A 23,507-nucleotide genomic window follows, 5' to 3' on the forward strand; every position below is an offset into this window, starting at 1 on the left:
ATACCGCCGTTTAGCAGTGGCTGGACTCTCCTTCTCTGAATGCATGTCAAACGTTGTGATACAGACGCCCATTACATCTCCGCCTTTTATACGCAATGCTGCGCATACGACGCGCGGTTCGGGTGAAAGAGCGGGCGCGCGGCGAGACGGCGGCGAAGAACGCGGCGCGCTTTGTTCCGATGGTGGAGCGGCCGCGCGGCGACGGCGAAGCGCCCGCCGCATCTGCTGCTCCTATCCGGTTGCCACGGTAACAGCTCTTGCACACAACTGGCCTCTCCCAGCCACCGCGAAACACTCGACTGGTAGCCCAGTGTAGCTCTCGCTACAAAAGTGGCAGCCGGTTGCGCGCTCTTGGCATGTCGCTAGAGCGCAATCGTCTGAGGGTAGCGTATTTTCCGGGGCCCTGCGAAACCTGCGTTCGGGCCGAGGCGCCCAAGGGGATGCGCGCCCACTGAGTAAAGTGACGACGCGAGTCGAGTGTGCTCGAAGCTTGTTCAACGAAACAAACACAGGCCGCTCAGGAGCAGGAGTCGCCGCCGAAGCGGCCGCAGGGCTCCTGCGCCACACCGCTGGCGGCCGCCGACAGGAAGCCATCGCCGCCGGAGAACCACCTGCGCCAGCGGAAAAGCAGCACCGGCAAGCGCGGTTGCTATACATGGGCGCACGCCGCAGTTTTGGGTTGATATGGTGTGGTGTGTTGCATGGTACGGTATTATATGGCATGGTATATGGCATGGTATATGGTATGGTATGCTATATGTCGGGTTTAACGCCCAAAAGGTGCTCGTGTGCTGCGAGAGAAGCCGTAGTGACGGGCACCGTAGATTAATTTAGACTGCTTGGGGTGATTGAACGAGTACTGACATCGCACAGCATCCGGACTCTTTCGCATTTTGCCTCCATCGAAACGCGGCCGCCGCCAGGATTCCATCTCTCGACATTTGGCTCAACAGCCCAACCATGCAGTTTAACATCAGCTGTTCGTAGAGTTCCGCAGTATTGCTGTGACTCTCAGGAGCAATTAGCAATGCTTCAAATAGATCCTGCAAATGCGTTCGATCGAGTGCGTCCTACATTTCTTCGCTCTCTTTTAGAGCACGCCAATAAAGGTTTGGTTGTGTCCAATGAAATGTGTTCTTCTTTCAGTAACTGCTCTAAATACTGAAGCGTAAATGGCTGTCTTTCACAACCATGCGTCCATTCGACCTCTGGGAAACAAGGATCTTCGTTGCCTCCGCCGCTCTGCGCTCTGTACTTGAATCTACTCCGCATCAGTAATCTCAAAGGTGGTTCCGTTGTGGTTCTCCTATTAAAGGTAACCACCTCATGGTATTAGCTTACGCATATATCGTCTCGCGTTTCTCTCTGCTGACAAGTTAAGAATCAACGAAGATGCCTGGGCTTGGTGGAAGGATCAGTCGTTCTAAGCGTTGTGGTTTGGCAAGGGGGGATCCGTACTCGCTGAGCATGCCGGTGTTGCATGGGCGCCTAAACTATCCTAGTGCCTTAGCGTCGTGTTAAAAGCCTATAAACACAGTACGCGATACTGGTAAGAGTGCGTGCCAACTCTGCAGCGCCACGCTGGCTTTTGTTCCCCATGGTTTCCCGACATTCCGCAACGCGACGGCCTTAGCCTCTTTCTATCCTTTAAATAATTTATTGTGTACTGCGAATTATTTATTGTGCTAGGCTTTATGTAGGGAGCTATGAAAGAGTGTTCGCTACTTTTGTGTGGGATTTGTCTTTTGAATCTAGACGTGATGACCTTTCTCGGCCTGTCAGCTCAGATGGAATTGTTTAGTCCATCTTTATGTGCGAGAGGTGGTTTCATGCTTTATGTTCTTCCGAGGTACTTCACTCCGGATTGTTTGTGTTCTTGCATCGCAATTGAGGTAAGGTTCTGCACACCTTTTTTCTCCTTGAATATTTGTGATATACCTTGTTTATCACTTGGATACGTGATGTCTATATTGCTGTTCAATTTGCACCGCTTTGTTTTTCGGCTGAGTTTTTGTTTTCAGTGTCGCCCAAACGGCTGTACAATATTGTTTATTGTTTCTCTTCCCACTACCCTAACACCCCTTTCTGTGTATTTTGGCCTGCCTAGATATGACGTTTTAGACGAGTACGTAAAATGCCTCTGTCGCATCATCGGAGTCTCGAACGTTGCCAACGCCAATGAACGCCGACAGATTTCGCTTTGTACATCCTGGATTAGCTGAGCGAATACACTAATTTTTTTTCTGAACTGTACAGCCTATGGAAACTTCGCATGACGGACTGCCATTGTGAGTCTGTTTTATGACCAAAATTCAGTTTCAGCCGAATAATTGCTAAATGCCCTGACAGACTTCAACTCGTAGTGGCACTCCCTCTTTGTGATGCCCTGAGCCTTGCTTCCATTCTAGTTCTTTGTTGCGTAGGCGTGTCCTGTTTTGAAATCGATTTGATATTGCTTCCCAATGATATGGCTCATGATTCCCAATTGCTCATGTTTCAGTTCTTGATAGTTGTAGATGTTTGTTGTCGGTACGACTATTTTTTTTTAGGTGGAATCCATACTGAAAGCTTCCTTCAGGCTGTGTATATGATTCATGCACATCGAGCGTTATTTCACTGTAATTAATATCATGCTCAACACAAAGAAAATGCACAATAAATAAAAAAGAAAAAGCGGTGGTCGAGTGGTGGCGCGGCTGGCCATTCTGGCTCTCAGTTGAAAGTTACGCTGTAAGATTCCTCGCTGAGCAGTTTCTTTTTTTCTACAGTTTCGCAACCGCAGCATATACCCACTCCTGCAGACGGTGTGGCTAGCACTCTGGCTTCAGCGGAGCGTGGTGATCCTTGCACAAGGAGAGAAACGTGATGCATGCGTGTACTCTACCGAAAGGGGTTCGTAGCACTCCTTCACTTCCAGGGGTGTACAACTAGTTTATGGAAGGCGACTCCGTCGAAAAAAAACGTATTTAATTGCACCCAACACGTATTGCTTGAGATTGAATATAGTGCACTGTGTAATTCGCACAAACCATAGATCTATTATCTATAACCGACGCATGGAAACACAGCTACGGAACTCATTTTTTTCTCTACTAATGCACTCCATAAACTTTCAACTGCTGGTGTCCCACGCGGTGTACCTGCGCACGTACGTACTACGTACTATCGCGATGAAACGTTTCTTGGAGAAATATACGTTTTAGCTCTGACTCGCGACCCAGTCGCCTGGTAGTAGACACCTTTAGCATACCGGGTAGCGTATTACCGTTACCGGAGTACCAGGAGCCCACGCGCAGCCTATGCGCATGAGCAACTCGCCTTTACGGCGCCGGATGGCACCAGATACCCAGCAGCTGCGCGTGTCTGCAGGATCGGGACCAACCAGCGCGCAATGTAATGTTAAAATAAAGGAAAAGAGCAGAGTGGGTCAGGGAACAAACACGAGGTAATGACGTCCTATTTGAAATCAAGAAGAAATAGGCTTGGGCGAGGCATGTCATGCGAAGGCAAAATGAACGATGGTCATTGCCGTTTTCACGCCCAGTGATTACAATTGGTACCAGCAAATTTAGAGGACACCAGTCTTGAACTGCTGTTTCTGCATTTCCCGCATGCAGCCATTCGTAAACTTATGTTCGTTGCCTTTCATCTGGCCGACATATGCTAGTAACCAGGAGAGGGATATAGAAATTGCGTACGCTTTGCTGTCACCATCGCCTGGCGCCACGTCCTCTCTAGAACCGTGTATTTCTTTTTCTCTGATCACGTGTAAGGACACAAGTAAATCTCACGCTACTCCTTCATAATGTTTTTTTTTTGCTAAGCACTTTTATAAGCGCTATAATATTTCGCAAATAGTGATTCTCAATAGAATCCCTGGAATCTGAAGGCCCTATTGAAGAATTAGCATTGCGATCGTATTTTAGTAACTTGTGATTGCCTGTGTTGAGTATATATCGCCTCTTCCGCTGTCTATATGTAAAAATGAACACTTTTTTTCGAAGAAAATGTCCACATTTAGCGCAAACACTTCTCACTCGAAAAGGAAGAAGTTTCAAGAGCGGCCCGCCACACGTACTGTAGTGTCAATTCATACGATGAAGAAGAAATAGCATTCATCGCACGTAGGCCAACAGCAGCAACAACAACAATGATCCAAAGACAAAGCATAACACAAAAGAAATGAACTACTATGGAATATCGCTAAAACAAACTGAAAACTGCAGACCCGAGTGGCAGCACAAACACCGAAGGTTGAAAACCCTCCAGCTTTCAAACCTCCGAAACGCCGACCAACTCGCTCAACAGCTCGTCTTGTAGGACCAAAAACAACCATTAAAAAAATTCGTATTGTGGATCCAGCATGACACTGCTGGACTAGGCAGTAACTCTAAATACGAAATCCCACCGTAAGCAGCACCTTAAGTGTACGAATACTTCGAACGCTTCTGCATTGGCTAAATCATCTGGAGTTTCGCGTTACAAATTTCTTGTTAGTGCAGTAAAGAAATGCTCCAATCACGAGGCTTGGAAATCTGGATACTGGGAGCGCGGTGGTCCCTCTTACATGACAGCTCTCAAATGAACCAGTGCTTGTCTTCAACCAACAAGAGAATTCTGATCGCGTATAGGCCGCACACTATTCTGTACACAACGAAGAAATTACAACACAGGTACAAACTGTGCGTCATGTGTTTCTCGAGTACTCTTGGTAAAAACTGGGGCAGCCTCTACTCCAGCAGAGACAAGTGCAGTTTCAAAGCACATTATATTGCATTACATTTTCAAGCAAATCTCAAAACTGAACAGTTCGCACCCGCTAGGTCTCAATACCGCCGGTTTACAAGACGTATTCCGAGGCCTGAATTGGGAACAGTCAGGTATAAAAGCTAATGGTAGAATACCTCAATATTCTGCGATTCGTTGATGGCATTGCTTTGCTGAGTCACTCAGGGGATGAAGCTGCAAAGCATGATCAATGAGTTAGAGAGGCAGAGCAGAACGACGGGTCTGAAAATTAGCATGCAGAAAACCAAAGTAATGTTCAACAGCCTAACAAACGAACAGCAGCTCACAATTGGCAACGAGGTGCTGGAAGTGGTAAAGGAATACGTCTACTTAGGGCAGGTAGTGACAGCTGATCCGAATCTTGAGAGGCAAATAACTATAAGGATAAGAATGGGGTGGAGCGCATATGGCAGGTTCTCCCAGATCATGAATGGCAGTTTACCAATATCCCTGAAGAGAAAAGTGTACAACAGCTGTATCTTACCAGGACTCACCTACGGGGAAGAAACGTGGAGGCTAACGAAAAGGGTTCAGCTTAAGTTAAGCCAAGGAAAGAAAAATGATAGATTTATAACGTTAAGAGACCGGAGTAGGGCGGAGTGGATGAGGGAGCCAACGCTTGTAATGACATCCTAGTCGAAACCAAGAGGAAGAAATGGGCTTGAGCAGGGCATGTACTGCGAAGTAAATTAAGGTAACCGCTAGTCCATAAGTGTAACGGAGTGGATTCCAAGAGAAGGCAAGCGCAGTAGGGTGCGGCAGAAAGTTAGGTGGGCGGATGAAATTAAGAAGTTCGCAGGCACAGGGTGGGCGCAGCTGGCAAAGGACAGGGTTAATGGAAAGACATGGGAGAGGCCTTTGTCCTGCAGTGGGCATAGTCAGGCTGATGATGATGATAAACTGTGTACACGTGCATGCACGTGCAAATATCATCGCGCTAGATATGAACTGCACAGCGAGAGCTAAGGCCGAAGGGCATTCGGGTTAGTGTTCGTGGCTCGGATGGAAAAGCTTTCGCCATTCCGGAGACCACCACGCAGCCTTGGGCCGTGAACTATCTGCGGTTGCTTCGCTTCGTATCCGCTGGCGTATCGACACCTTTTCCTACCATCCCAGTCGAAAAAAAAACGACACAACTGTGTCAAAAATATGACACAGTGTCACATATATTAAGGAGCCTAAATTAAATTTTACAGGAAAAAGGTGTGAAGAAGACGACGCGAATTAACCGAAGAATAAAGAAGAGGAAGAACAAGCATTCGTTGAGGTGGAGAGAGATGATTGGTGGAGAAGGATACGGTGACGTGGAGAGAGATTATTGGTGGAGAAGACGACGACAAGGCTTACGTGGACTAACACCGAGGCTATAAAAGCGCGAGTGAGAGCGAGGCACAGGGGGGAAACAGCAGAGAAGCGGAGGCTCCGGCGGGTCAGGGACACATCGGCTGGAAGAGAGCGACGCCGGCTACTGCTCCGGTAAGCTCGTGTTCTACGACATCGCATCGTGGTCTTCCTGCCGTGCCTGAGCCCGTTCCGGGGAGTCAACAGAGGACGCTACCGCCTGCTACGGCCAGGGGTGTCTCCAGCGCTGTTGCCACCCATCCGGGTAGTGCCCCGACGCCAACAACACCGGCATCACCTCCACGGGCGCTTGGACCGGGAGCTTGTACGACACAGCCAGCGACGCCGCCAGCGACGCCAGCCCAATAACGTCGAACACCGCCAGCGACGCCAGCCCAAGCACGCCGAACGCAGCCTCGACGCCGGCTACGGGATCCACACAACTCCGCAGCCACACCGAACCAACCGTGAGCACGAACGCCGACCGCTAATAGTAGAACACTAGTAGTAGACGCTAGTAGCAGTGTACCCGGGTCGCGTGTATTTATAGTATTTGTGTTTTGTGTTAGTTTTGTTTGTTGTGTGTTCTAGTGTGTGTGCCACGTAGCAGCGTGTATTAAATATGCGTTTGTGTAGGTACACCCGTCGCCTAGTCCATTCTTTCGGTCCGAGTGTTCTCAGGAGAGATCCGTGACAAAGATAAGTGGCGAGCTTGTGCCAGGATACATTTCCTTTTCCTTTTTTTGCTTTGTCCCAGATTTTTCCGATCTCTCGACGGCAGAAAGTATGGATTTGGCAAACACTTTAGAACTGGCGCTCAAGCTGGGGTTAAGCAAAGAGGCGATGCGTCTATATGACGAGGAGGGAAAGAGGCAGAAAGAGGAGGCAGATAGGCAGAGAGAGGAAAGGGCGCAAGCACGCGCAGAAGCTCGTGAAGCAGAAGAACGCGAGGCGAAAAGAGCTCGCGAGGCAGAAGAACAGGAGAAAAGAAGGATAGAACGGGAGAACGAGTTTATTTTGTGGAAACAGGCGCATGTCGCGGGAGGATATGAGGAGACCACGGACAATGATCAGCGTTCCTTAGCGGGTACAGAATCTCCTAGACCAGCCAGAGTTTGCCCAAGAAAGCTGATGGCTCCTTTTGATGACAAGAGAGATGATTTGGATGAATATCTGCAACGATTCGAGATAGCTTTGGGGCAAGGCTGGGAGCGCAGTGAATGGGCCACTGCATTTAGCATGTGTTTAGTTGGAGAGGCGCTGAATGTGTTTGGAAGGATGCCCGCTGCTGATTCCATGGACTACGAGGAAGTCAAAAAGGCACTCCTCCAAAGATTCAGGCTTACGGCAGAAGGGTTTCGTGAGATTTCGCACCGCGAAACCTGAGGATTCGGAAACCGCGAAGCAGTTTTCCTGCAGGCTGACCAACTATTTTGACAGGTGGCTTGATATGTCAAACACAGAAAAGAGTTTTGAAGGGGTGCGTGACAAGCTGGTCACAGAGCAATTTTTAGCGTGTTGCAGCTCATTAGAAGAGTTCGCCGACACTGCAGACCAATTCCTCAAGGCTCAATGGCTAAGAAATTTGAGTAAGGCAAAGGAGGAAACCCAAAAGGTCCTAGAGACAGATGCGGCAAAACCAAGAGCTTATGGCGGTGCGTCTAAGGCGCCAGTAAGGTGTTTTCTCTGCGGCAAGGTGGGACACCGTGCAGCTGACTGTCGGACTAGTAGCGCTGCCCAAAAAACACAGGCTTTGTGTCAAGGTTGTAAGAGGAGGGATCATACTCTGGATGAGTGCCGATACAGAACGCAGGACCGAGGTGCATGCGTTGTCGACTCTAGGGTAGAACTTGTTACGCCACCCGAAGTTCCACAGCTGAGAGGAGAGCAAACGCCGCTGGAAAATGAGGCAGTGAGTGGAACACCCAAGTCGAAAGCAGGTTGGGCAAATAGGGGACCGTCCTATATTGGTGCTTAGAGACAGCGGAGCCAACACAGTCTTGGTTCGGAGAAGCCTGGTGAAGAACGAGGATCGTACAGGGGAAGCGTCGGCCGTCACTCTTGTAGATAGCACAGTAAATTACCTTCCTGAAGCCAGGATTCTAGTGTCAATGCCGTATTATACTGGGCAGGTAGTGGCAAAATGCGTAGACCAACCCATCTACGATCTCATCTTGGGGAACATTACGGGTGCAAGAGGTGTCGAAGACCCCGATCCCGAGTGGAGGATGCTCGACGTTGAAGAACATCCAAAGGATGAAAGGCCTGCGACAGCTCAGACGGGTGCAGTCAGTTTCTCGTCGGCAGTGGAGACAAGAGCTCAAGCGACAGCCCGAGCAACGCAGCGTCCGCTCTCTACTCCTGTTACGATGTGCCTGAGCGTAACACCGGGAGAAATTTCAATTAGGCAAAAAGAAGACCCGAGCCTGAAGACCTGCTTCGAAAGAGTCGGGGAAAGAGTGAAAAGAAAGAAGTGTCGTTCGTCATTCGAATATCAATTGGTAAATGGTCTTCTGCACAGGGAGTGCATATTTAGTTCAGGAAGGCGGGTCCAACAGCTGGTGTTACCGAGAGACATGCGAGAGACAGTGCTACGCTTAGGACATGACGCCATTATGGCCGGACACCAGGGTGTTCAAAAAACGGTGTCTAGGATCACCGAGGAGTTCTTTTGGCCGGGTGTTCAGAGTGACGTTAAGCGCTTTGTTCGCTCATGTGATGTGTGCCAGCGCACAGTTCCGAAGGGAAGAGTTGGTCCCGTGCCTCTGGGAAAGATGCCAGCCATCGACCTACCGTTTCAGCGAGTTGCAATTGACATTGTGGGGCCAATCTCTCCAGTATCCGCCAAAGGCAATAGATATGTGCTTACTCTCGTTGACGTGGCCACTCGTTATCCTGACGCTATTCCACAGAGAACTATTGACAGTATCCAAGTGGCGGAGGGTCTTGTGGAAATGTTTTCGCGTTATGGGTTCCCGAAGGAAATTTTGTGTGACCGGGGCTCGAACTTCACATCGGAACTAATGAAGGAGGTTAACCGCCTTTTGTCAGTGAGGCAGTTACTGACGACGCCTTACCATCCCATGTGCAATGAATGGGCTTGTAGAGCGTTTCAACGGCACCCTCAAAAACATGATCAAGAAAATGTGCCAGGAGAGACCTACTGATTGGGATAGATATCTCCCAGCTATTTTGTTCGCTTACCGCGAAGTACCACAAACGAGTCTTGGTTTCTCGTCTTTTGAGATGTTGTATAGGAGACCCGTTAGAGGTCCACTTACAATACTCAAGGAGCTGTGGGCTAATAAGGAGATTGCATCAGATCTCAAGACAACTTACACATACGTTCTTCAGTTGCGGGACAAGTTGGAAGAAACATGCAGTCTTGCCTGGAAAGGGCGCGCGAACGCTATAAGGGCTACTATGACAAGAAAGCCACTCACAGGAATTTGAATCTGGGCGACAAGGTTCTCATCTTGCTACCCACGGATCATAATAAGTTACTGATGCAGTGGAAGCGCCCTTACCTTGTGACGTAGAAGAAAAACGACCTGGATTATGAGTTATTGATAAATAACACCAAGAAGGTTTTCCATGCAAACATGTTGAAAAAGTACGAAGAAAGGGTTCCCATACAGTGCGCCCCCAAGGTAGTATGCTCGGTAGTAGCCGAGGAGACAGATGATGATGTCGAGATGCCCACATGCAGTGGGAAGAAAACGGTAGGTTGGGATAAGGTGCTAATAAACCCCAATTTGAATGAACCCTGAAGCTCACATATAAAGGCCCTCCTCCAAAGCAAAGAGGGTGTGTTTTCAAATGTGCCGGGAAAAACGGATATCATAAGTTGCAGACTAGATCTTTCTACAGATAGACCAATCAGCGTGAAGCAATACCCACTACCTTTAGCAGCTCAAGAATCAATAGAAAAGGAGATGCGGGATATGTTGGAGCTTGGTGTGATTGAGAGGTCGTGGTCAGCATACAATGCGCCTCTCGTGGTTGTCAAAAAACCCGATGGTACTAACCGACTGTGTGTAGATTTTCGTCGGCTAAATGACATCATAGTACCCGATGCAGAACTCACACCAAGAGCGGACGTGGTGCCCGCTAAGGTGGCTCACAAAAGATTTTTTTCTAAATTCGACTTAGCTAAAGGGTATTGGCGGATACCAATGGAATATTCTTCTAAAAAGAAGACTGCCTTTTCGTGCTCGGCGGGTTTATTCCAGTTTAAATTCATGCCTTTTGGTTTGAAGACAGCGTCTGCAATATTCACGAAGCTGATAAGGAAAGTTTTGGATGGGCTCCAAAATGTAGAACACTATATTGATGACATCCTGGTGGCAACAGATACATTGGAAGAGCATGTAACTACGCTGGAAAAACTATTTGATAGAATTCAGCAAGCCAGGTTGACCATAAAGCCGGCAAAATGTGAGGTGGGCTTTGAAGCCATTTCTCTTCTCGGACACAAGCTGGGGATTGGCCGTATCACGACGAAAGACATCTTGGACAAAATACAGCAGGCCCAGACACCGACGACCAAGAAAGAGGTACAGCCGTTCCTGGGCTTAACGGGATACTACAGGGACTTTATTCCCGATTATGCCCACATAGCCGACCCACTTGTCGAACTCACTAAGAAGGGGGCAAGCAATAAGCTAGATTGGACTGCTGAACATAAAAATGCATTCGTGATGTTAAAAGGACATATGGCAAGGCCGCCCGTTCTGCTTGCTCCGAATATGGATAAAGAGTTTGTGCTTCGCACTGATGCATCAGATCGAGCTTTAGGAGCCGTACTCTTGCAAGAAGAGAATCGCGTGCTACATCCGGTATTTTTTGCAAGCAAGAGATTATCGGCTAGTGAACGCAACTACTCCACCGTTGAAAAGGAATGTTTGGCGGTGGTGTGGGCGGTAAAGAAATTCCACATTTATCTGTATGGGAGACATTTCAGGGTTCAGACAGATCATTAGCGGCTTGAATATTTAACCACGGCCAAAATGATCAATAGTAAAGTTATGAGATGGAGTTTGGCCTTGTAAGAATACTCATTTCAAGTTGAATATAATAAAGGCAGAGATAACGTTGGAGTGGACTTCATGAGTAGAGCCAACTGAACAGCTCTAGGTATCTCTGGCATGTATCTTGTTGTTGCGTTATTGTATCTCTAGGATTTATTTTGTTGTTGTTGTTGCTGCTGTTGGTGGTACGTAATTACACAAGGGAGTGTGTTGTAGACACGAACATGTTTATTAAGGACTCTGTGCGGACAGCGGCAGTGGTGTGTTCTGGAAACGCAATTTGGTGTGCCGTTTTAGCGGTGTGCGTTTGGTGTGTGGTGGACCTCTGCGGTGTGTTGTGTGCTGGGTCCAGAATCGTCACAGAAGATAGTCGGTTGGCTGGATGGCTTGAAGATGAGGATGACGTGAGCAGTTTTTCATGGAAAAACTCTTGAGAGAGGGGGCCTTGTCACATATATTAAGGAGCCTAAATTAAATTTTAAAGGAAAAAGGTGTGAAGAAGACGACGCGAATTAACCGAAGAATAAAGAAGAGAAAGAAGAAGCATTAGTTGAGGTGGAGAGAGATGATTGGTGGAGAAGGATACGGTGACGTGGAGAGAGATGATTGGTGGAGAAGAGAAGACGACGACAAGACTTACGTGGACTAACACCGAGACTATAAAAGGGCGATAGAGAGCGAGGCACACGGGGGAAACAGCAGAGAAGTGGAGGCTCCGGCGGGTCAGGGACACATCGGCTGGAAGAGAGCGACGCCGCTACGGTAAGCTCTCGTTCTACGACATCGCATCGTGGTCCTCCTGCCGTGCCTGAGCCCGTTCCGGGGAGTTAACAGAGGACGCTACCACCTGCTACGGCCAGGGGTGTCTCCAGCGCTGTTGCCACCCATCCGGGTAGTGCCCCGACGCCAACAACTCTGGCATCACCTCCACGGGCGCTTGGACCGGGAGCTTGTACGACACAGCCAGCGACGCCGCCAGCGACGCCAGCCCAAGCACGTCGAACACCGCCAACGACGCCAGCCCCAGCACGCCGAACGCCGAACGCAGCCTCGACGCCGGCTACGGGTCCACACAAAGCCGCAGCCACACCGAACCAACCGTGAGCACGAACGCGGACCGCTAATAGTAGAACACTAGTAGTAGACGCTAGTAGCAGTGAGCCCGGGTCGCGTGTATTTATAGTATTTGTGTTTTGTGTTAGTTTTGTTTGTTGTGTGTTCTAGTGTGTGTGCCACGTAGCGTGTATTAAATGTGCGTTTGTGTGGGTACACCCGTCGCCTAATCCATTCTTTCGGTCCGAGTGTTCTCAGGAGAGATCCGTGACACACAGTCTTTTGCAGTTTTGTCGGCAGATTGTCTGTCGCTTTAAAGTATTTTCTGCAGTGCTGTAGTTTTTTCTATACAACTTTTGTGTAGTCTGTCGTTCTGCAGTACTTTTCGGCACAAAATACTGTTAGCTGCCGCGGTGGCTCAGTGGATATGGTGCTCGCCTGCTGACCCGATGGGCGCGGGTTCGATCTCGGCCGCGGCCATGGAATTTCGATAGAGGCGAAATGGTAGAGGCATGTGTACTGTTATTTATCAGCGCACTTTAAAAACCCCCGGTGGTGGAAATTTCCGGACCCCTTCACTACAGCGTCATTCGATTGCCATAGTCGCTTCGGGATGTTGAACCCCCATAAACCAAACCAATGTGCTGTTGTTACAAGTTGTTAGTCGAAAACATATTGCATAAAGTCTGTTGTGATGACAAACTTTGGTGTTGTATTTAGCGACTGGGATGGGACGGCGTTGCTGTTTATCTCCGCGAGGAATTGAACAGCAATTGACGGAAGTAGCGGCAGGCTGCCGTTGAGGGGCTGAGCGGCGTAGCTGTCCGAAGCCGCGTGAATTCCCATCGATCTGATGGGAAAAGGAAGCGGCGGGGGTTTCTTATGAGCACATTTGGAGTCCCGCCTGTTTTCCCCGACTCAAGTAACCAAGAAAGTGCTGTCGTTACCTGCTGGCTGGGAGCAACAGGTTGAACAGCGGCACCTGGATGGTGGCGTGCCGGAACCACAGGCAGGTGCGGTAGGCCGCACAACTGTGGCCGCTGGTGGCGCCGCCGTGTCCGGCCGCGGGTTGCCTCGGCTGGCTCGCCGCTAGGGCCGCCATGGTCTCCCGACCCGTGCGCACACCTGCGATGTCGCAGCTCTCGCCTACTGCATCTTGGGAGGGGGAAGAGAAAAAAATTCGCAGAGGGGGAAAAAGACGCGGCTGGAGAGTGGCGCTTAACCATGCGGGAGGACCTGCCGGGCATCGTGCACAGGGGCGCTGCCGCATGCTGTTTCATTTATAGACTCTACAGGGGCAACCAACCACTTTTGAAAAGAACGAGATCACGTCGGACGAAGCCAAGGTGCTGTAGGCGGGATTCGAGAGAGTTTTGTGGAGAACATGTGATGTGACACTATCCCGATCGATATGGTGGAGCCTGCCTCGTGTTGTCGGACAGGATCGCAGAGGGTTATTATGAAGGCGGGTGGATAGGTTTAATTTGATTTCATTTATTTCAACAAACAACGAGGGACGAGGTTGTGATGGAAAACAAGGGGGGAAAGCTGCAAATAAGGCAGTTTGACTGGCCCCACGTTCCGTTTACAATGGAAAGAGCATTGAGGTGTGCTGCTCCTTCGTCGATGGCTGATAGCGGGTAGGCTAGGAGCGAGCTAGTCTCCAGGACGGATTGAGGCGCGGGTCACCTGGAAGTTGGAACCAAGTACAATTTTCTGGTGTACCTGTGTGTGTGTGCGTGTGTGTGGGGGGGGGGGATCTTAGCCAGCTTGTAAAATTCGATTCGCTGACATGATGCTCTGCGTTGCGAAGGGAATTAGGGATAGAAAAACGGAAGGAGAGAGGCCCACAAAAGGATAAAGAAGTAGAAGAAGAACAGATAAACCAAATATCAAGAATGCAAAATAAATAGGCATTGAATGTGGGCAGAAGTGCATTAACGAGCATTACTAGATCTTCCTAAATAGATGCTGACAACGTTCACTGCATGAAGTGTGCATAATGATCAGATGTGAAAAGGTATCAGGCTTTGTCGAGTAGACCACCGTAGTTTAAATAGGCACATTTATTATTTATTATTATTATTGGAATTAGAATTTATTAATATTATTAGAATTATAAGTAAATTAAATTCGGTATATAGGCGAGGGTCCCCAAGTCAATTAAGCGACTGTCACAGGACGCCCGGTCGATCAATTATGAGTGGAATAACAAACAAGCAGCAACACAGACAAGTGCATTTAGCAGTAATAACGATGGTAATTTATATAAAGTAACTTTATATCTAATGGAAATGAAATAATAGATAAAAAATAAAAGAAAAGAAAATAAATAAAAAGAAAAGATAAATGCAATAAAACTGAGAGGATGGTCACCAATGGTTAACGCGACATTCAGCGTCAGCGGTTAAGGTATTTATACTTTACGATATTCTCACGTATCGATGACTGCAGTTAGACCACCGAAAAGGGCTTCTAGAAGAAACTGCTCAGGATGAGCTGGTGGGCTAGTTGGTTACACATAGCAAATGATTTCCGGCGCACAAAAAAGACGATGTTCGCCCTGAGCAACTTCGTCGCCAGTTCTGCGGGCACTTTCTCTCTCAACGATGCATGTCGTGTTGTCTCCTTCGTGGCAGTGGCCTCGTTCAAGGCAAGGTCAGTTGGACTCTGCATTCGGCACAGAGTACTTCCCCCTGAGGTGTTGGCGCTGTTCGCCGGTTTCCCTCCGTCAAAAAGCCATGGAAATATATGTAAAGTAGTGCGCTCAGAATGGCAACGGCAAGCCCGCGTTTACAGGGACTACCTTCAGCTCTACTCACGTTCCACAGTGACCACCACCACCTCTGCTGTCCGGTGGCCAGAGCTTTTCGGTGAAATCGACAGGACAACGGAGTTCTTTTGCGGCAAGTACTTCCCAGACTTCATCAGCTCCTTCCACCGAAGGTCTCTGCCTCCAGAAAAGCCGTTCACACCATCGGCGAGATGCAGCTACCGCCGCATGTGCAACAGGTCCTCAGCTATGGACCCAAATTCGCTGCAGAGCCTGAGAAGACTGCAGCTGAACAGCGGACGACGGTGAGGCAAGTGTCCAGGCTTGCTCCTAAGTGTGAAATCGATAGATTCATTTCGGAAGGTGCGGATGCTTTGTCGCGCTGTAAGGCACGCGGCCTGCAGTTGCCCATCCAGAAGACTGTCTCCTTTTTCAAGGACAATTCCTTGGCGCTGCCGACAAAAAGGGCGATTTTGCAGCGCTCTCAGAAAGCGCTTACAAAACAAGAACCACTGATGCTGTATACTCGGTTTTTGACCTGCGGATCGGTGTGCCTTCGGAATGAGTGAAAAGCGCAGCAAAAAGATTATGCGGCAGGTTGAACCTGAATAACCTTGTAAGGGCTTTTGACAAGGGAAGCAAGCTCAGCTTGGACCTTTTCTTCTCGGCAAAGACTCACAAAATAGATTGCCCGATGCGCGTCATAGTCTCTGAAAATGTACGTGGCAGAAGTGTTTAGGAAAGCTTTTACAGCGTAACCTGAATTGTCTTACTATTGACGACCTTTTTAACGCAAAAAATTCGGACGAAGTGATTATGCTTTTTAACGACAGACCTTGCACCCAATTGTCGGCTTCTTTTTCAATTGGCATAAAAGATCTATATTACTTCATCCCCCAAGACGACCTGACGAGGAGCGTACAGAACTGGATAGATAGGCACGATGTGATATCATTCCAAAATGAGTGTTGCTTGATTTCAGAAAGCTTTTTAGAACTGCTCTCAACATACCTAAAGTCCACCTTCGCGACTTGGAAAGGTACTATTGTTTGCCAGAAGAATGGAATCTGCGTCGTTTCCTGCGTCGCGCCCGTATACTGAGCGATATTTTCCTGACCGAGCGTGACCGGGACCTCAGCCGCCGATGCGAGTGGTCGCTGATAGTTGGTGTGTCTAGGTACGCTCACGATTACCTCGTTGCGTCCAGTGCTAATAGTCCGTGCCCTGGCTTGCACACATTTCCGACACCATGTCTCTTTTTTTCTGAGTGTCTTCGACCCTTGGCCATGAACAACGAGGTCCCTGTTAAAAACTCCTTTAGGTTTCTGGATCTAGGCCTCTACCTTTCAGCATTTCATGTTTGCTGGGCCGCCAAACCAAGGGGTAACAAACCCGTTATTCCCTTCGAATCAGCTCACTCGGAGTTAGTCAAACGAGGCATTATCTGGTCATGCTTCCCTAACGCCGCCGAAAACTCATGCGAGCGCCGGCTCGAAACAGACTTCCATCACAAGGTATCCCGCTCTTGAGTTCAGGCTGCCCCTCTACGCGGTTGATTTCCGTGGCTGAAGACATGATTACACGTCTAAATAAGCTAGCTCCCAACGCAGCAGAGGAGCCACCTCGCAGCAAGAAAGTAGGTGTGATGCAATACCTGCATGTCATCTCCCGCAACCTCAAAAAACCGCAAAAGAGCAGGTGTGCAAGTGGTATTTTCCGCACCGGATAAACTATCTAGACTGTGCAAGAAGGTCAATTCAACCGACAATCATGATAGGAACTGCACATTCAGGCACCAGCGGCGGTTTGTCGCATACAGGGAAAACGCGGTGTACGCCTTCTGGACGAGCCTGTGCTGGCAAGACTGGCAGAAGTGCAGAGTCACAGTCTGCGCAGGTGTGCAGAAAAGACCACAAGGGAAATGTTTGAGCCTGGGCAAATCACAAAGCTTAAAGAAAAGTGCGTCAGCACGCCTTCAGTGTTGTTAAGTGACGAGGAGGGTCATTTCTTGGGCATGATGACGCAGTAACGGTTGCTCCGAGGCTGCCCATCCACGTGTGTACTAGTGCGGTTGTGCAGTAATGTGTTTAGGTTATGAAGTTGCCTCGTGTTGCACGCAGTTCATTGTCGCTATCAAGGAGGAATCCGACGTATCACCTATGTGTTTGCAGTTTTTCTGCGCGCGCTTTTGCACTGCACTGTATAAATGTAGGCGCTTCGCGTGAAAATAGACTAATGTAAGTACGGCGCTTTGTGCTGTGTTCTCTGTCTGTCTTCCTCTTTCTTGTGTGCCGGGAATCATTTGGCAGAAGAAATTGGTCATAGAGCTGGCTTGCGCACGCGAAGAATTGGATGACTCGTTGGTCCATGGCGTAGCAACAAGGCGGTCGTCGAGCAGAATACCCACCGCTTTCGGCCGTGTTCAGTTCAAAGCTGACGACCAACTATCGAGATGCAAAGTAGCCTCGACAGTCTGAAACAACATAGGATCGATTCCGCCTGGGTGTGATTATTTAATATTGATCTGGTCGCTTCTTGCATCGCAAAGCGATAAAGCAGCGTGTTGGAAGCTTTGAGCAATAAACAAATAACATGCATTACAAAGCTTTGCGTCAATATGCCGCTAATCTGTATAGTTCGGGGCGCTTTTTTTTTTAATTTTACACGCATACTTGTCTTTCATCCACGTCTGCTCTTTTCCTGGTCTCAGTCGCGGAAAAAGTTTTGAAGACATTCATTAAGGGGAAGCCTGCAAATGCGAACGAAAAAGATAAGAGACCTGTTGTTTTGTCATATGTGCATGTCTTGTCGCACAGGATAATAAAGTGGGAAAAAACTATCGAGTTCCCGTTGTATTTTACGCGCCTCTGAAACTCAAAAGCATCTGTGCGAAAATCAATTCCGGCCAAGAAGAAGAGCACGACGCATGGTCTTATGGCGTGAGGCACAGGAACTCGTTTGTGGCATGTGTTGAGGGCGTGGTGTATAAAATACCGCTTTGCAGCAAGGCCTATGTCGGCCAGACAGGAATCTTAAATGAGTGGTTGCGGGAGCACAATTACAACAACTCTCTAGTCAGTGTCCCTGGCAACCTCGCAGCACACTGCGCTGAGCACAAGTGCGAACCTCTACTGGATGGAACGACGGTTCTTCTTAAATCAAAGTACAAGACTACAAGGGAATTGTGGGAAGCATTTTGCATGGCTTCAGAAAAGGAAGGTGCTGGGTTCGTTAGCGATGCGTCTGTGGTTGTAACAAAAAAAAAGAAAAAATTATTTTTAGCCGGTCATGTGTGAAATTCAGGACTAGCGAGGATAGCTTATATCTCGCATGGTGTAGGGGATTGCTTTGATATCTTGGCTGGCTCTAACGCTTTTATGTTTGTGTGTCCCATGATTAGATGCGTATAAATATGCGCCATGTCGAAAATAAACTCAGTTGAAAGTTTGCGCTCGTGTATCGTCGTGTACTTATGTGGTGTTGTTCCCTTGTCTTGATTGTAGCGCTCCCCAGTCTCAGTACTGCTCTCCAGTCCACCGTTCTAGAAGCACCGCGCCGCCGATGACCCTTTCTTCGGGCGGCGTGTGTCGCAGCATCTGCCGCAGATGAACCGTTATACATTCCCCCGCTCTCACCATACTCTCACTCCTCTTTCCACGGTAAGCACGTCCCGGATGGTTGCCGTGGTACGATTTCCTACATTCTAGCCATGACCTCCTGCTCCTCCTCTCTCTGTATCCTCTTCCTTCCACGGCAACCCTCCTCCCGCTTCTAGGGTAACTACCCTCCGGGTGGTTCCCATGGCAACCAGGTACCGGTTGCGCCTTCTCACGCTCTCGCCATACCCTCTCCTTTCAGGGTAACCGCCTCCGAGACGGTTACCGTTGAAACCATCCTCTGGTTACGCCATACCCTCCATCTCCCACGGTAACCCTCCTCGTCCTTCCAAGGCAAGTACTCTCCGGGTGGTTTCCGGTTGAGCCTTCTTACTCTCTTGTAACACCCTCCTCCACCCCATCTTGAGTAGTCTAAAACACCTTGTGTCATGGCGCGCTTTGGCCACAGATGCCCTTGCGCCATAAAAATCCATAATCCCCATACCCACCTCCTTCCACAGTAACCACCTTCTGTATGGTTCTGTGGTAACAACGCCCCGATTACGCATTTCTCCGCTCACGCCATACCGTCCTACTTGAACGGTAACCAACCTCCCACTGGTTCCCATGGAAACGCACTCACCGGTTACGCCGATGACTGCGACACTACTACGAAGCGAAACCTACGAACGAGCGCTTAAAAGCTATCGCTGCAAATGTTGATTGAACATCTATGATGCGTAAAGCAGGTTAAGGGACCTAGCATACAGGTCCACTGTTAGAGGCACTTGGGAGAGCAACTCCATAAAACGTTCATAGCACGCACGCTCGTCGCCGTATGCTCGGCATTCAAACAGAATGTGTTATATTGTTTCAACTGAGCATCAGTTGTCTCAGTGCGGATTTTTCACTTGTCCTGAACTGTACCGTACCGTTTGTAAACGCGGCGGTCAGAGACAGACGATTATGAACAGTTTACAGATGGCGTGGAGGACAACTTGGTAGTCTAGATATGAGATGTTGGTCGACTGAGTGAAGAAATAGATAATGATGCAACAGCAAGCTCCAGAGGTGATTGTTTTCTTCATAGGCTAATACGCGTCCGATTTCGTGAACAAAATCCTATTCTAGTTCGGATGCTGCCCCGCGCGATGGCTCAGTGGTTAGGGCGCTCGGCTACTGATCCGGAGTAGCCGGGTATGAACCCGACCGCGGCGGCTGCGTTTTTATGGAGGCAAAACGCTAAGGTGCCCGTGTGCTGTGCGATGTCTGTGCTCGTTAAAGATCCCCAGGTGGTCGAAATTATTCCGGAGCTCCCACTACGACACCTCTTTCTTCTTTTCTTCTTTCACTCCCTCCTTTATCCCTTTCCTTACGACGCAGTTCAGGTGTCCAACGATATATGAGACAGATACTGCGCCATTTTCCTTTCCCCAGAAAAAAACTATAATTATTATTCTGTTCGGATGCTGCAGGTCTCTGCAGGCCGCTTCATTCTCCTGTTCGTTGGCCAGTATGCCACAGAGAGCTGGGAGCCACTAAAATGTTATATAGGATGTTTCACCTATGACTTCACACATCTTTTTTAAAGTGGTCTTTTTTTAGTTGGAGTAATTTTTCGGTATGGCATTTCCAGCGGTGTGGCACATCAGAATGCAGCTAAGATATGCTAACTACCAGGCTGGTTAACTGCTATTGAATAGTTACCTTTTAACTAATACTGTTAGTCTCTTTAATTACTGTGAGGCATGTAGCCCACCGCAAATAATATCCATATCAGTTTTGAGAATTTCGAAACGCGAATACCCTCGGCGCTGTGGCCCAAGAAATTTCGGCTAAATAGAACCAAAATACATGAGATTTCGAGGAGCTTGCAGGCAAAGCATCTTCTTCAGTGCTCGTAACTCGTAAAAACAGCCCAAATTTGTTGGGCCACAGCAACGAGGGTAACCTGGTTGTAGACATTATAAAACTGGTATGGATATGCTTACGGTGGGCTACGTTCCTCTCAGTAATTAAGGCACTTAAAAGTAATAGTTATAAAGTTAACTATTCACTATTAGTTAACCAGCCTGCTAGTTAGCACGTCTTAGATGTATTCTGATGGGCTTCACCGCTGACAATGTTATGCCGAAAAAAGTGCTGTTCTAACTCAAAAGCCTATTTTTTTAAATTTTGTTAAATCTTAGGTGAAACACCGTGTATATAACCAAGTGATGCAGGTATCCAATGTAGAGAGAAACTGGCTGGTGATTGGTTTTCTTCAACAGATTGGACAGTGTTTATGGCGATGGTTTGGAGTCCATGAAAATCACCCAGTGGCCAGGGGATCGGCGCAGGATGTAGAAGAAGGCTCCTTAACCGCGTGAACCTCTGCTCTCGTGGACGATGTCTTCTGCTGCGTGCGATAGGAAAGCATTTGGCCTGTTGAAGGCATATAAGCACGTGGAGGTCTTCTCATATGTTGAGCCATCGGTGAAGATGTGGGTCTCCAGAGAATCTCCAGAGAATAATTCTCGGCTGAGTAGGCCACAGCAACTGGAGTAGCGCAGCGTGTGGCGTCCAGCTTTTCGCACTCACACATGCATAAACTCTGGATCTTTAGGGAAGACAGTGTCCAGGGAGAAAAGGCCGAAGTCAGTCATTTCTGTGGCTCAGTAATGGCAGGGTAGGGCAGGAGTCGCAGAGCTTGGCCGAAGCCAGAGTTACTGTGTGTTATGTGGGCACGGTGTATGCACACTGCTTTTTCCCTTGGAAAACACGCCGGAGATGAGTACGCATAGTTTCCTGGGAGGAGACGACATCTGTCGATAGACATCCTGTTTCCGCTACTGCTTCCGAAGCAAAGGATCCCTTTGAAAGGCCAAGAGAGATACGCAGACAGTTGTTCTGCGTGGCTTCCTGGGTCTTCTTACTAGTTGCAGATAACTTGTGAAGTACGGATAAACAATATCGCAACGCACCTTCAGCACAGCCTTCTTGAAGGCTGTGCTGAAGGTGTTCCTGCCATCAGCCTGAAAATTTGTGATGCTATAACAACCTCTCACAGAGTTTTAATCTGAGGTATCCAAGACATATTTCTGTCATCGCAAGACCAAGAAATCGCTGGTACCATACGTAAGGTAGCACCGGTCCAGCTAAAAGAAGCAGGTATCTTGTTTTTGTTTGCCTTGTGAAAGCCATGGCATCACACTTTTCTGCCGATAGACTAAGAAATCTGGGAGAAAAATACATGGAGATGTTCAGTGTCGCTCTCTGAAGACGTTGCTGATTGATGAGTATTCCACGCGGCCTTGTTATGAGTATCATGGTAATATCGAATAGGAGAGGCCTGAGTACGGCTCCCTGAGGTACACCCTTCTGCACTGCGTACCACAACTTTGGGCTATTTGGAGTGCTCATAAAAATTTGCTGCTCTTTGGAGCAGTTTTCATCCACTTCTATAGCATCCATCTGAGTCCAAGATTGCCCAAGGATGCGAGAAAGGCAGGGTGAAAAACAGTCAAAATCGGCCTTGACGCCAAGGAAAACGGCTGTCGGAATGAAGGTCCTCTTTAAGAGACGATGCAGTTATCAATGACAGTTGAGTGTGGACTCTGGAGTGAAACGCGTGGTCAGAGCGTACCTCCGCTGAGGTTAGCGTGATGAGGCCGGGAGAAGCACAGCAGCGTGTGGCCTACGCTTTCAAGGAAAGGGTAAGGTAAACATGGCACTAATTAGTTATAACAGGATGGGAAACAGCTATTGTGCCTTCCGGAGGGATTCAAAACAACCTGTTTGGGTAGGCACATCGATAGCGTAGGGTCATGCCTTGCTGCGGCCAGTGAGGTTCATTGTGTGATTTGGGTGGGGGCAAGGACGAAGAACGCACTGTTGCCTTGTGCGTCTTGTCACCGCAAGGAATCTAAGATAGTGACACCTATGAGAGATATTTCAACACCTTTTGGAAAAACAGCTAATATCATATAACCAGCCATATTAGACCGGTGGGTAGCTGACTGAGAGAAATAAGAAAGTCTGATGAGTGCTGTAGCGGAGTCATCCAGCCAAAGGACAAATGAGGAAAAGCCGCAGCAAACAAAAAAAAATAGATAAAAAAAACTCACTGGACCATCGTGTAATGAGAAAGGTTCACCGTTACCTGCGGTATGAAAGCAAAGAATTTTTCGGTATGAGACAAAGCCCAGCCTGGGTTGTGATAGCACAAAGAACCCGTCGAGGCGTAGTAGGAACACTTCCGGTTCTGTGACTTCACTTCCGCTCGTCGCTTAAAGTTTGCTGGCGTCACATGGTATGCGACATGCGACATCATGCTGGTTCAGTCATGGCGAGTCTTTTACAGTACGCTTGTCATGAGAACGCATCACGTGTCATTAATGACGTCATTAACTGTGACACAAGACAGCGACACCGCCAAATGGACCGAGGAGCTCCCTATGCTCTCGCATGCAGCGCTTCGTCTGCAATCCACAGCAGACCATCGTCTGCCGCGGCTGAGAACTACAACTGTATACGGGCATTCTCTGTATCAGCGATGACGTACTAATTACTCGTACTGCGATAGGTCTGTTGGCGGACGTGTTTCATGCACGCTGCGGGCCAAGCATGCCGGCGCTCACCGGAGACCACCAGCATAAGGGTGGCGGCGGTGCCCAGAAGCCCGGCGAACAAGAGCCAGTGGGTCACAGTGCGCGCCGAAGACCACCGGCCCCCCGCGGTCCAAGGGAACGCCGTCGCCGGCCGCACGCTGCATCCGGCCTCGGAGTCGCCAAACAGGCGCCGCTGGGCGCTGCGCAAACATTGATGCATCGTGGCTGCTCTCTCTTCTTCCCTGCCACCACTCTCACGGGGCGCTGCTCTCATCATCATCATCATCCTTGTTGCGGAACCGAGCGCGGGGGACTCCATTAAGACTTCGGTTGGGGC

The 23,507-nt window shown here is 48.8% G+C and overlaps 1 protein-coding gene across 1 annotated transcript; it reads right to left on the reverse strand.

Annotated features, from left to right (window-relative positions):
• Nucleotides 1-488: 488 nt before the first annotated feature.
• Nucleotides 489-23,434, reverse strand: LOC144112034 (uncharacterized). Its single transcript, XM_077645112.1, has 3 exons — nucleotides 23,201-23,434; nucleotides 13,160-13,337; nucleotides 489-611 (listed from the first exon to the last, which is right to left on the reverse strand). Exons 1-3 carry the CDS (start codon nucleotides 23,388-23,390, stop codon nucleotides 518-520), a joined length of 462 nt encoding a protein of 153 aa, XP_077501238.1. The 5' UTR covers nucleotides 23,391-23,434; the 3' UTR covers nucleotides 489-517.
• Between the last annotated feature and the right edge of the window lie 73 nt (nucleotides 23,435-23,507).

This window comes from Amblyomma americanum, unplaced genomic scaffold, assembly GCF_052857255.1.
Source record: "Amblyomma americanum isolate KBUSLIRL-KWMA unplaced genomic scaffold, ASM5285725v1 scaffold_30, whole genome shotgun sequence".
NCBI classification, from domain to species: Eukaryota; Metazoa; Arthropoda; class Arachnida; order Ixodida; family Ixodidae; genus Amblyomma; species Amblyomma americanum.

Excerpts from the sequence above, each read along its gene's own strand:
- LOC144112034 (XM_077645112.1), bottom strand. The coding sequence starts at position 23,390 with ATGCATCAATGTTTGCGCAGCGCCCAGCGGCGCCTGTTTGGCGACTCC. Across the intron at positions 13,338-23,200 it reads CCTTATGCTGGTGGTCTCCG|GTGTGCGCACGGGTCGGGAG; the intron begins GTGAGCGCCGGC and ends GCGACATCGCAG. Across the intron at positions 612-13,159 it reads CTGTTGCTCCCAGCCAGCAG|GTGGTTCTCCGGCGGCGATG; the intron begins GTAACGACAGCA and ends CCGCTGGCGCAG.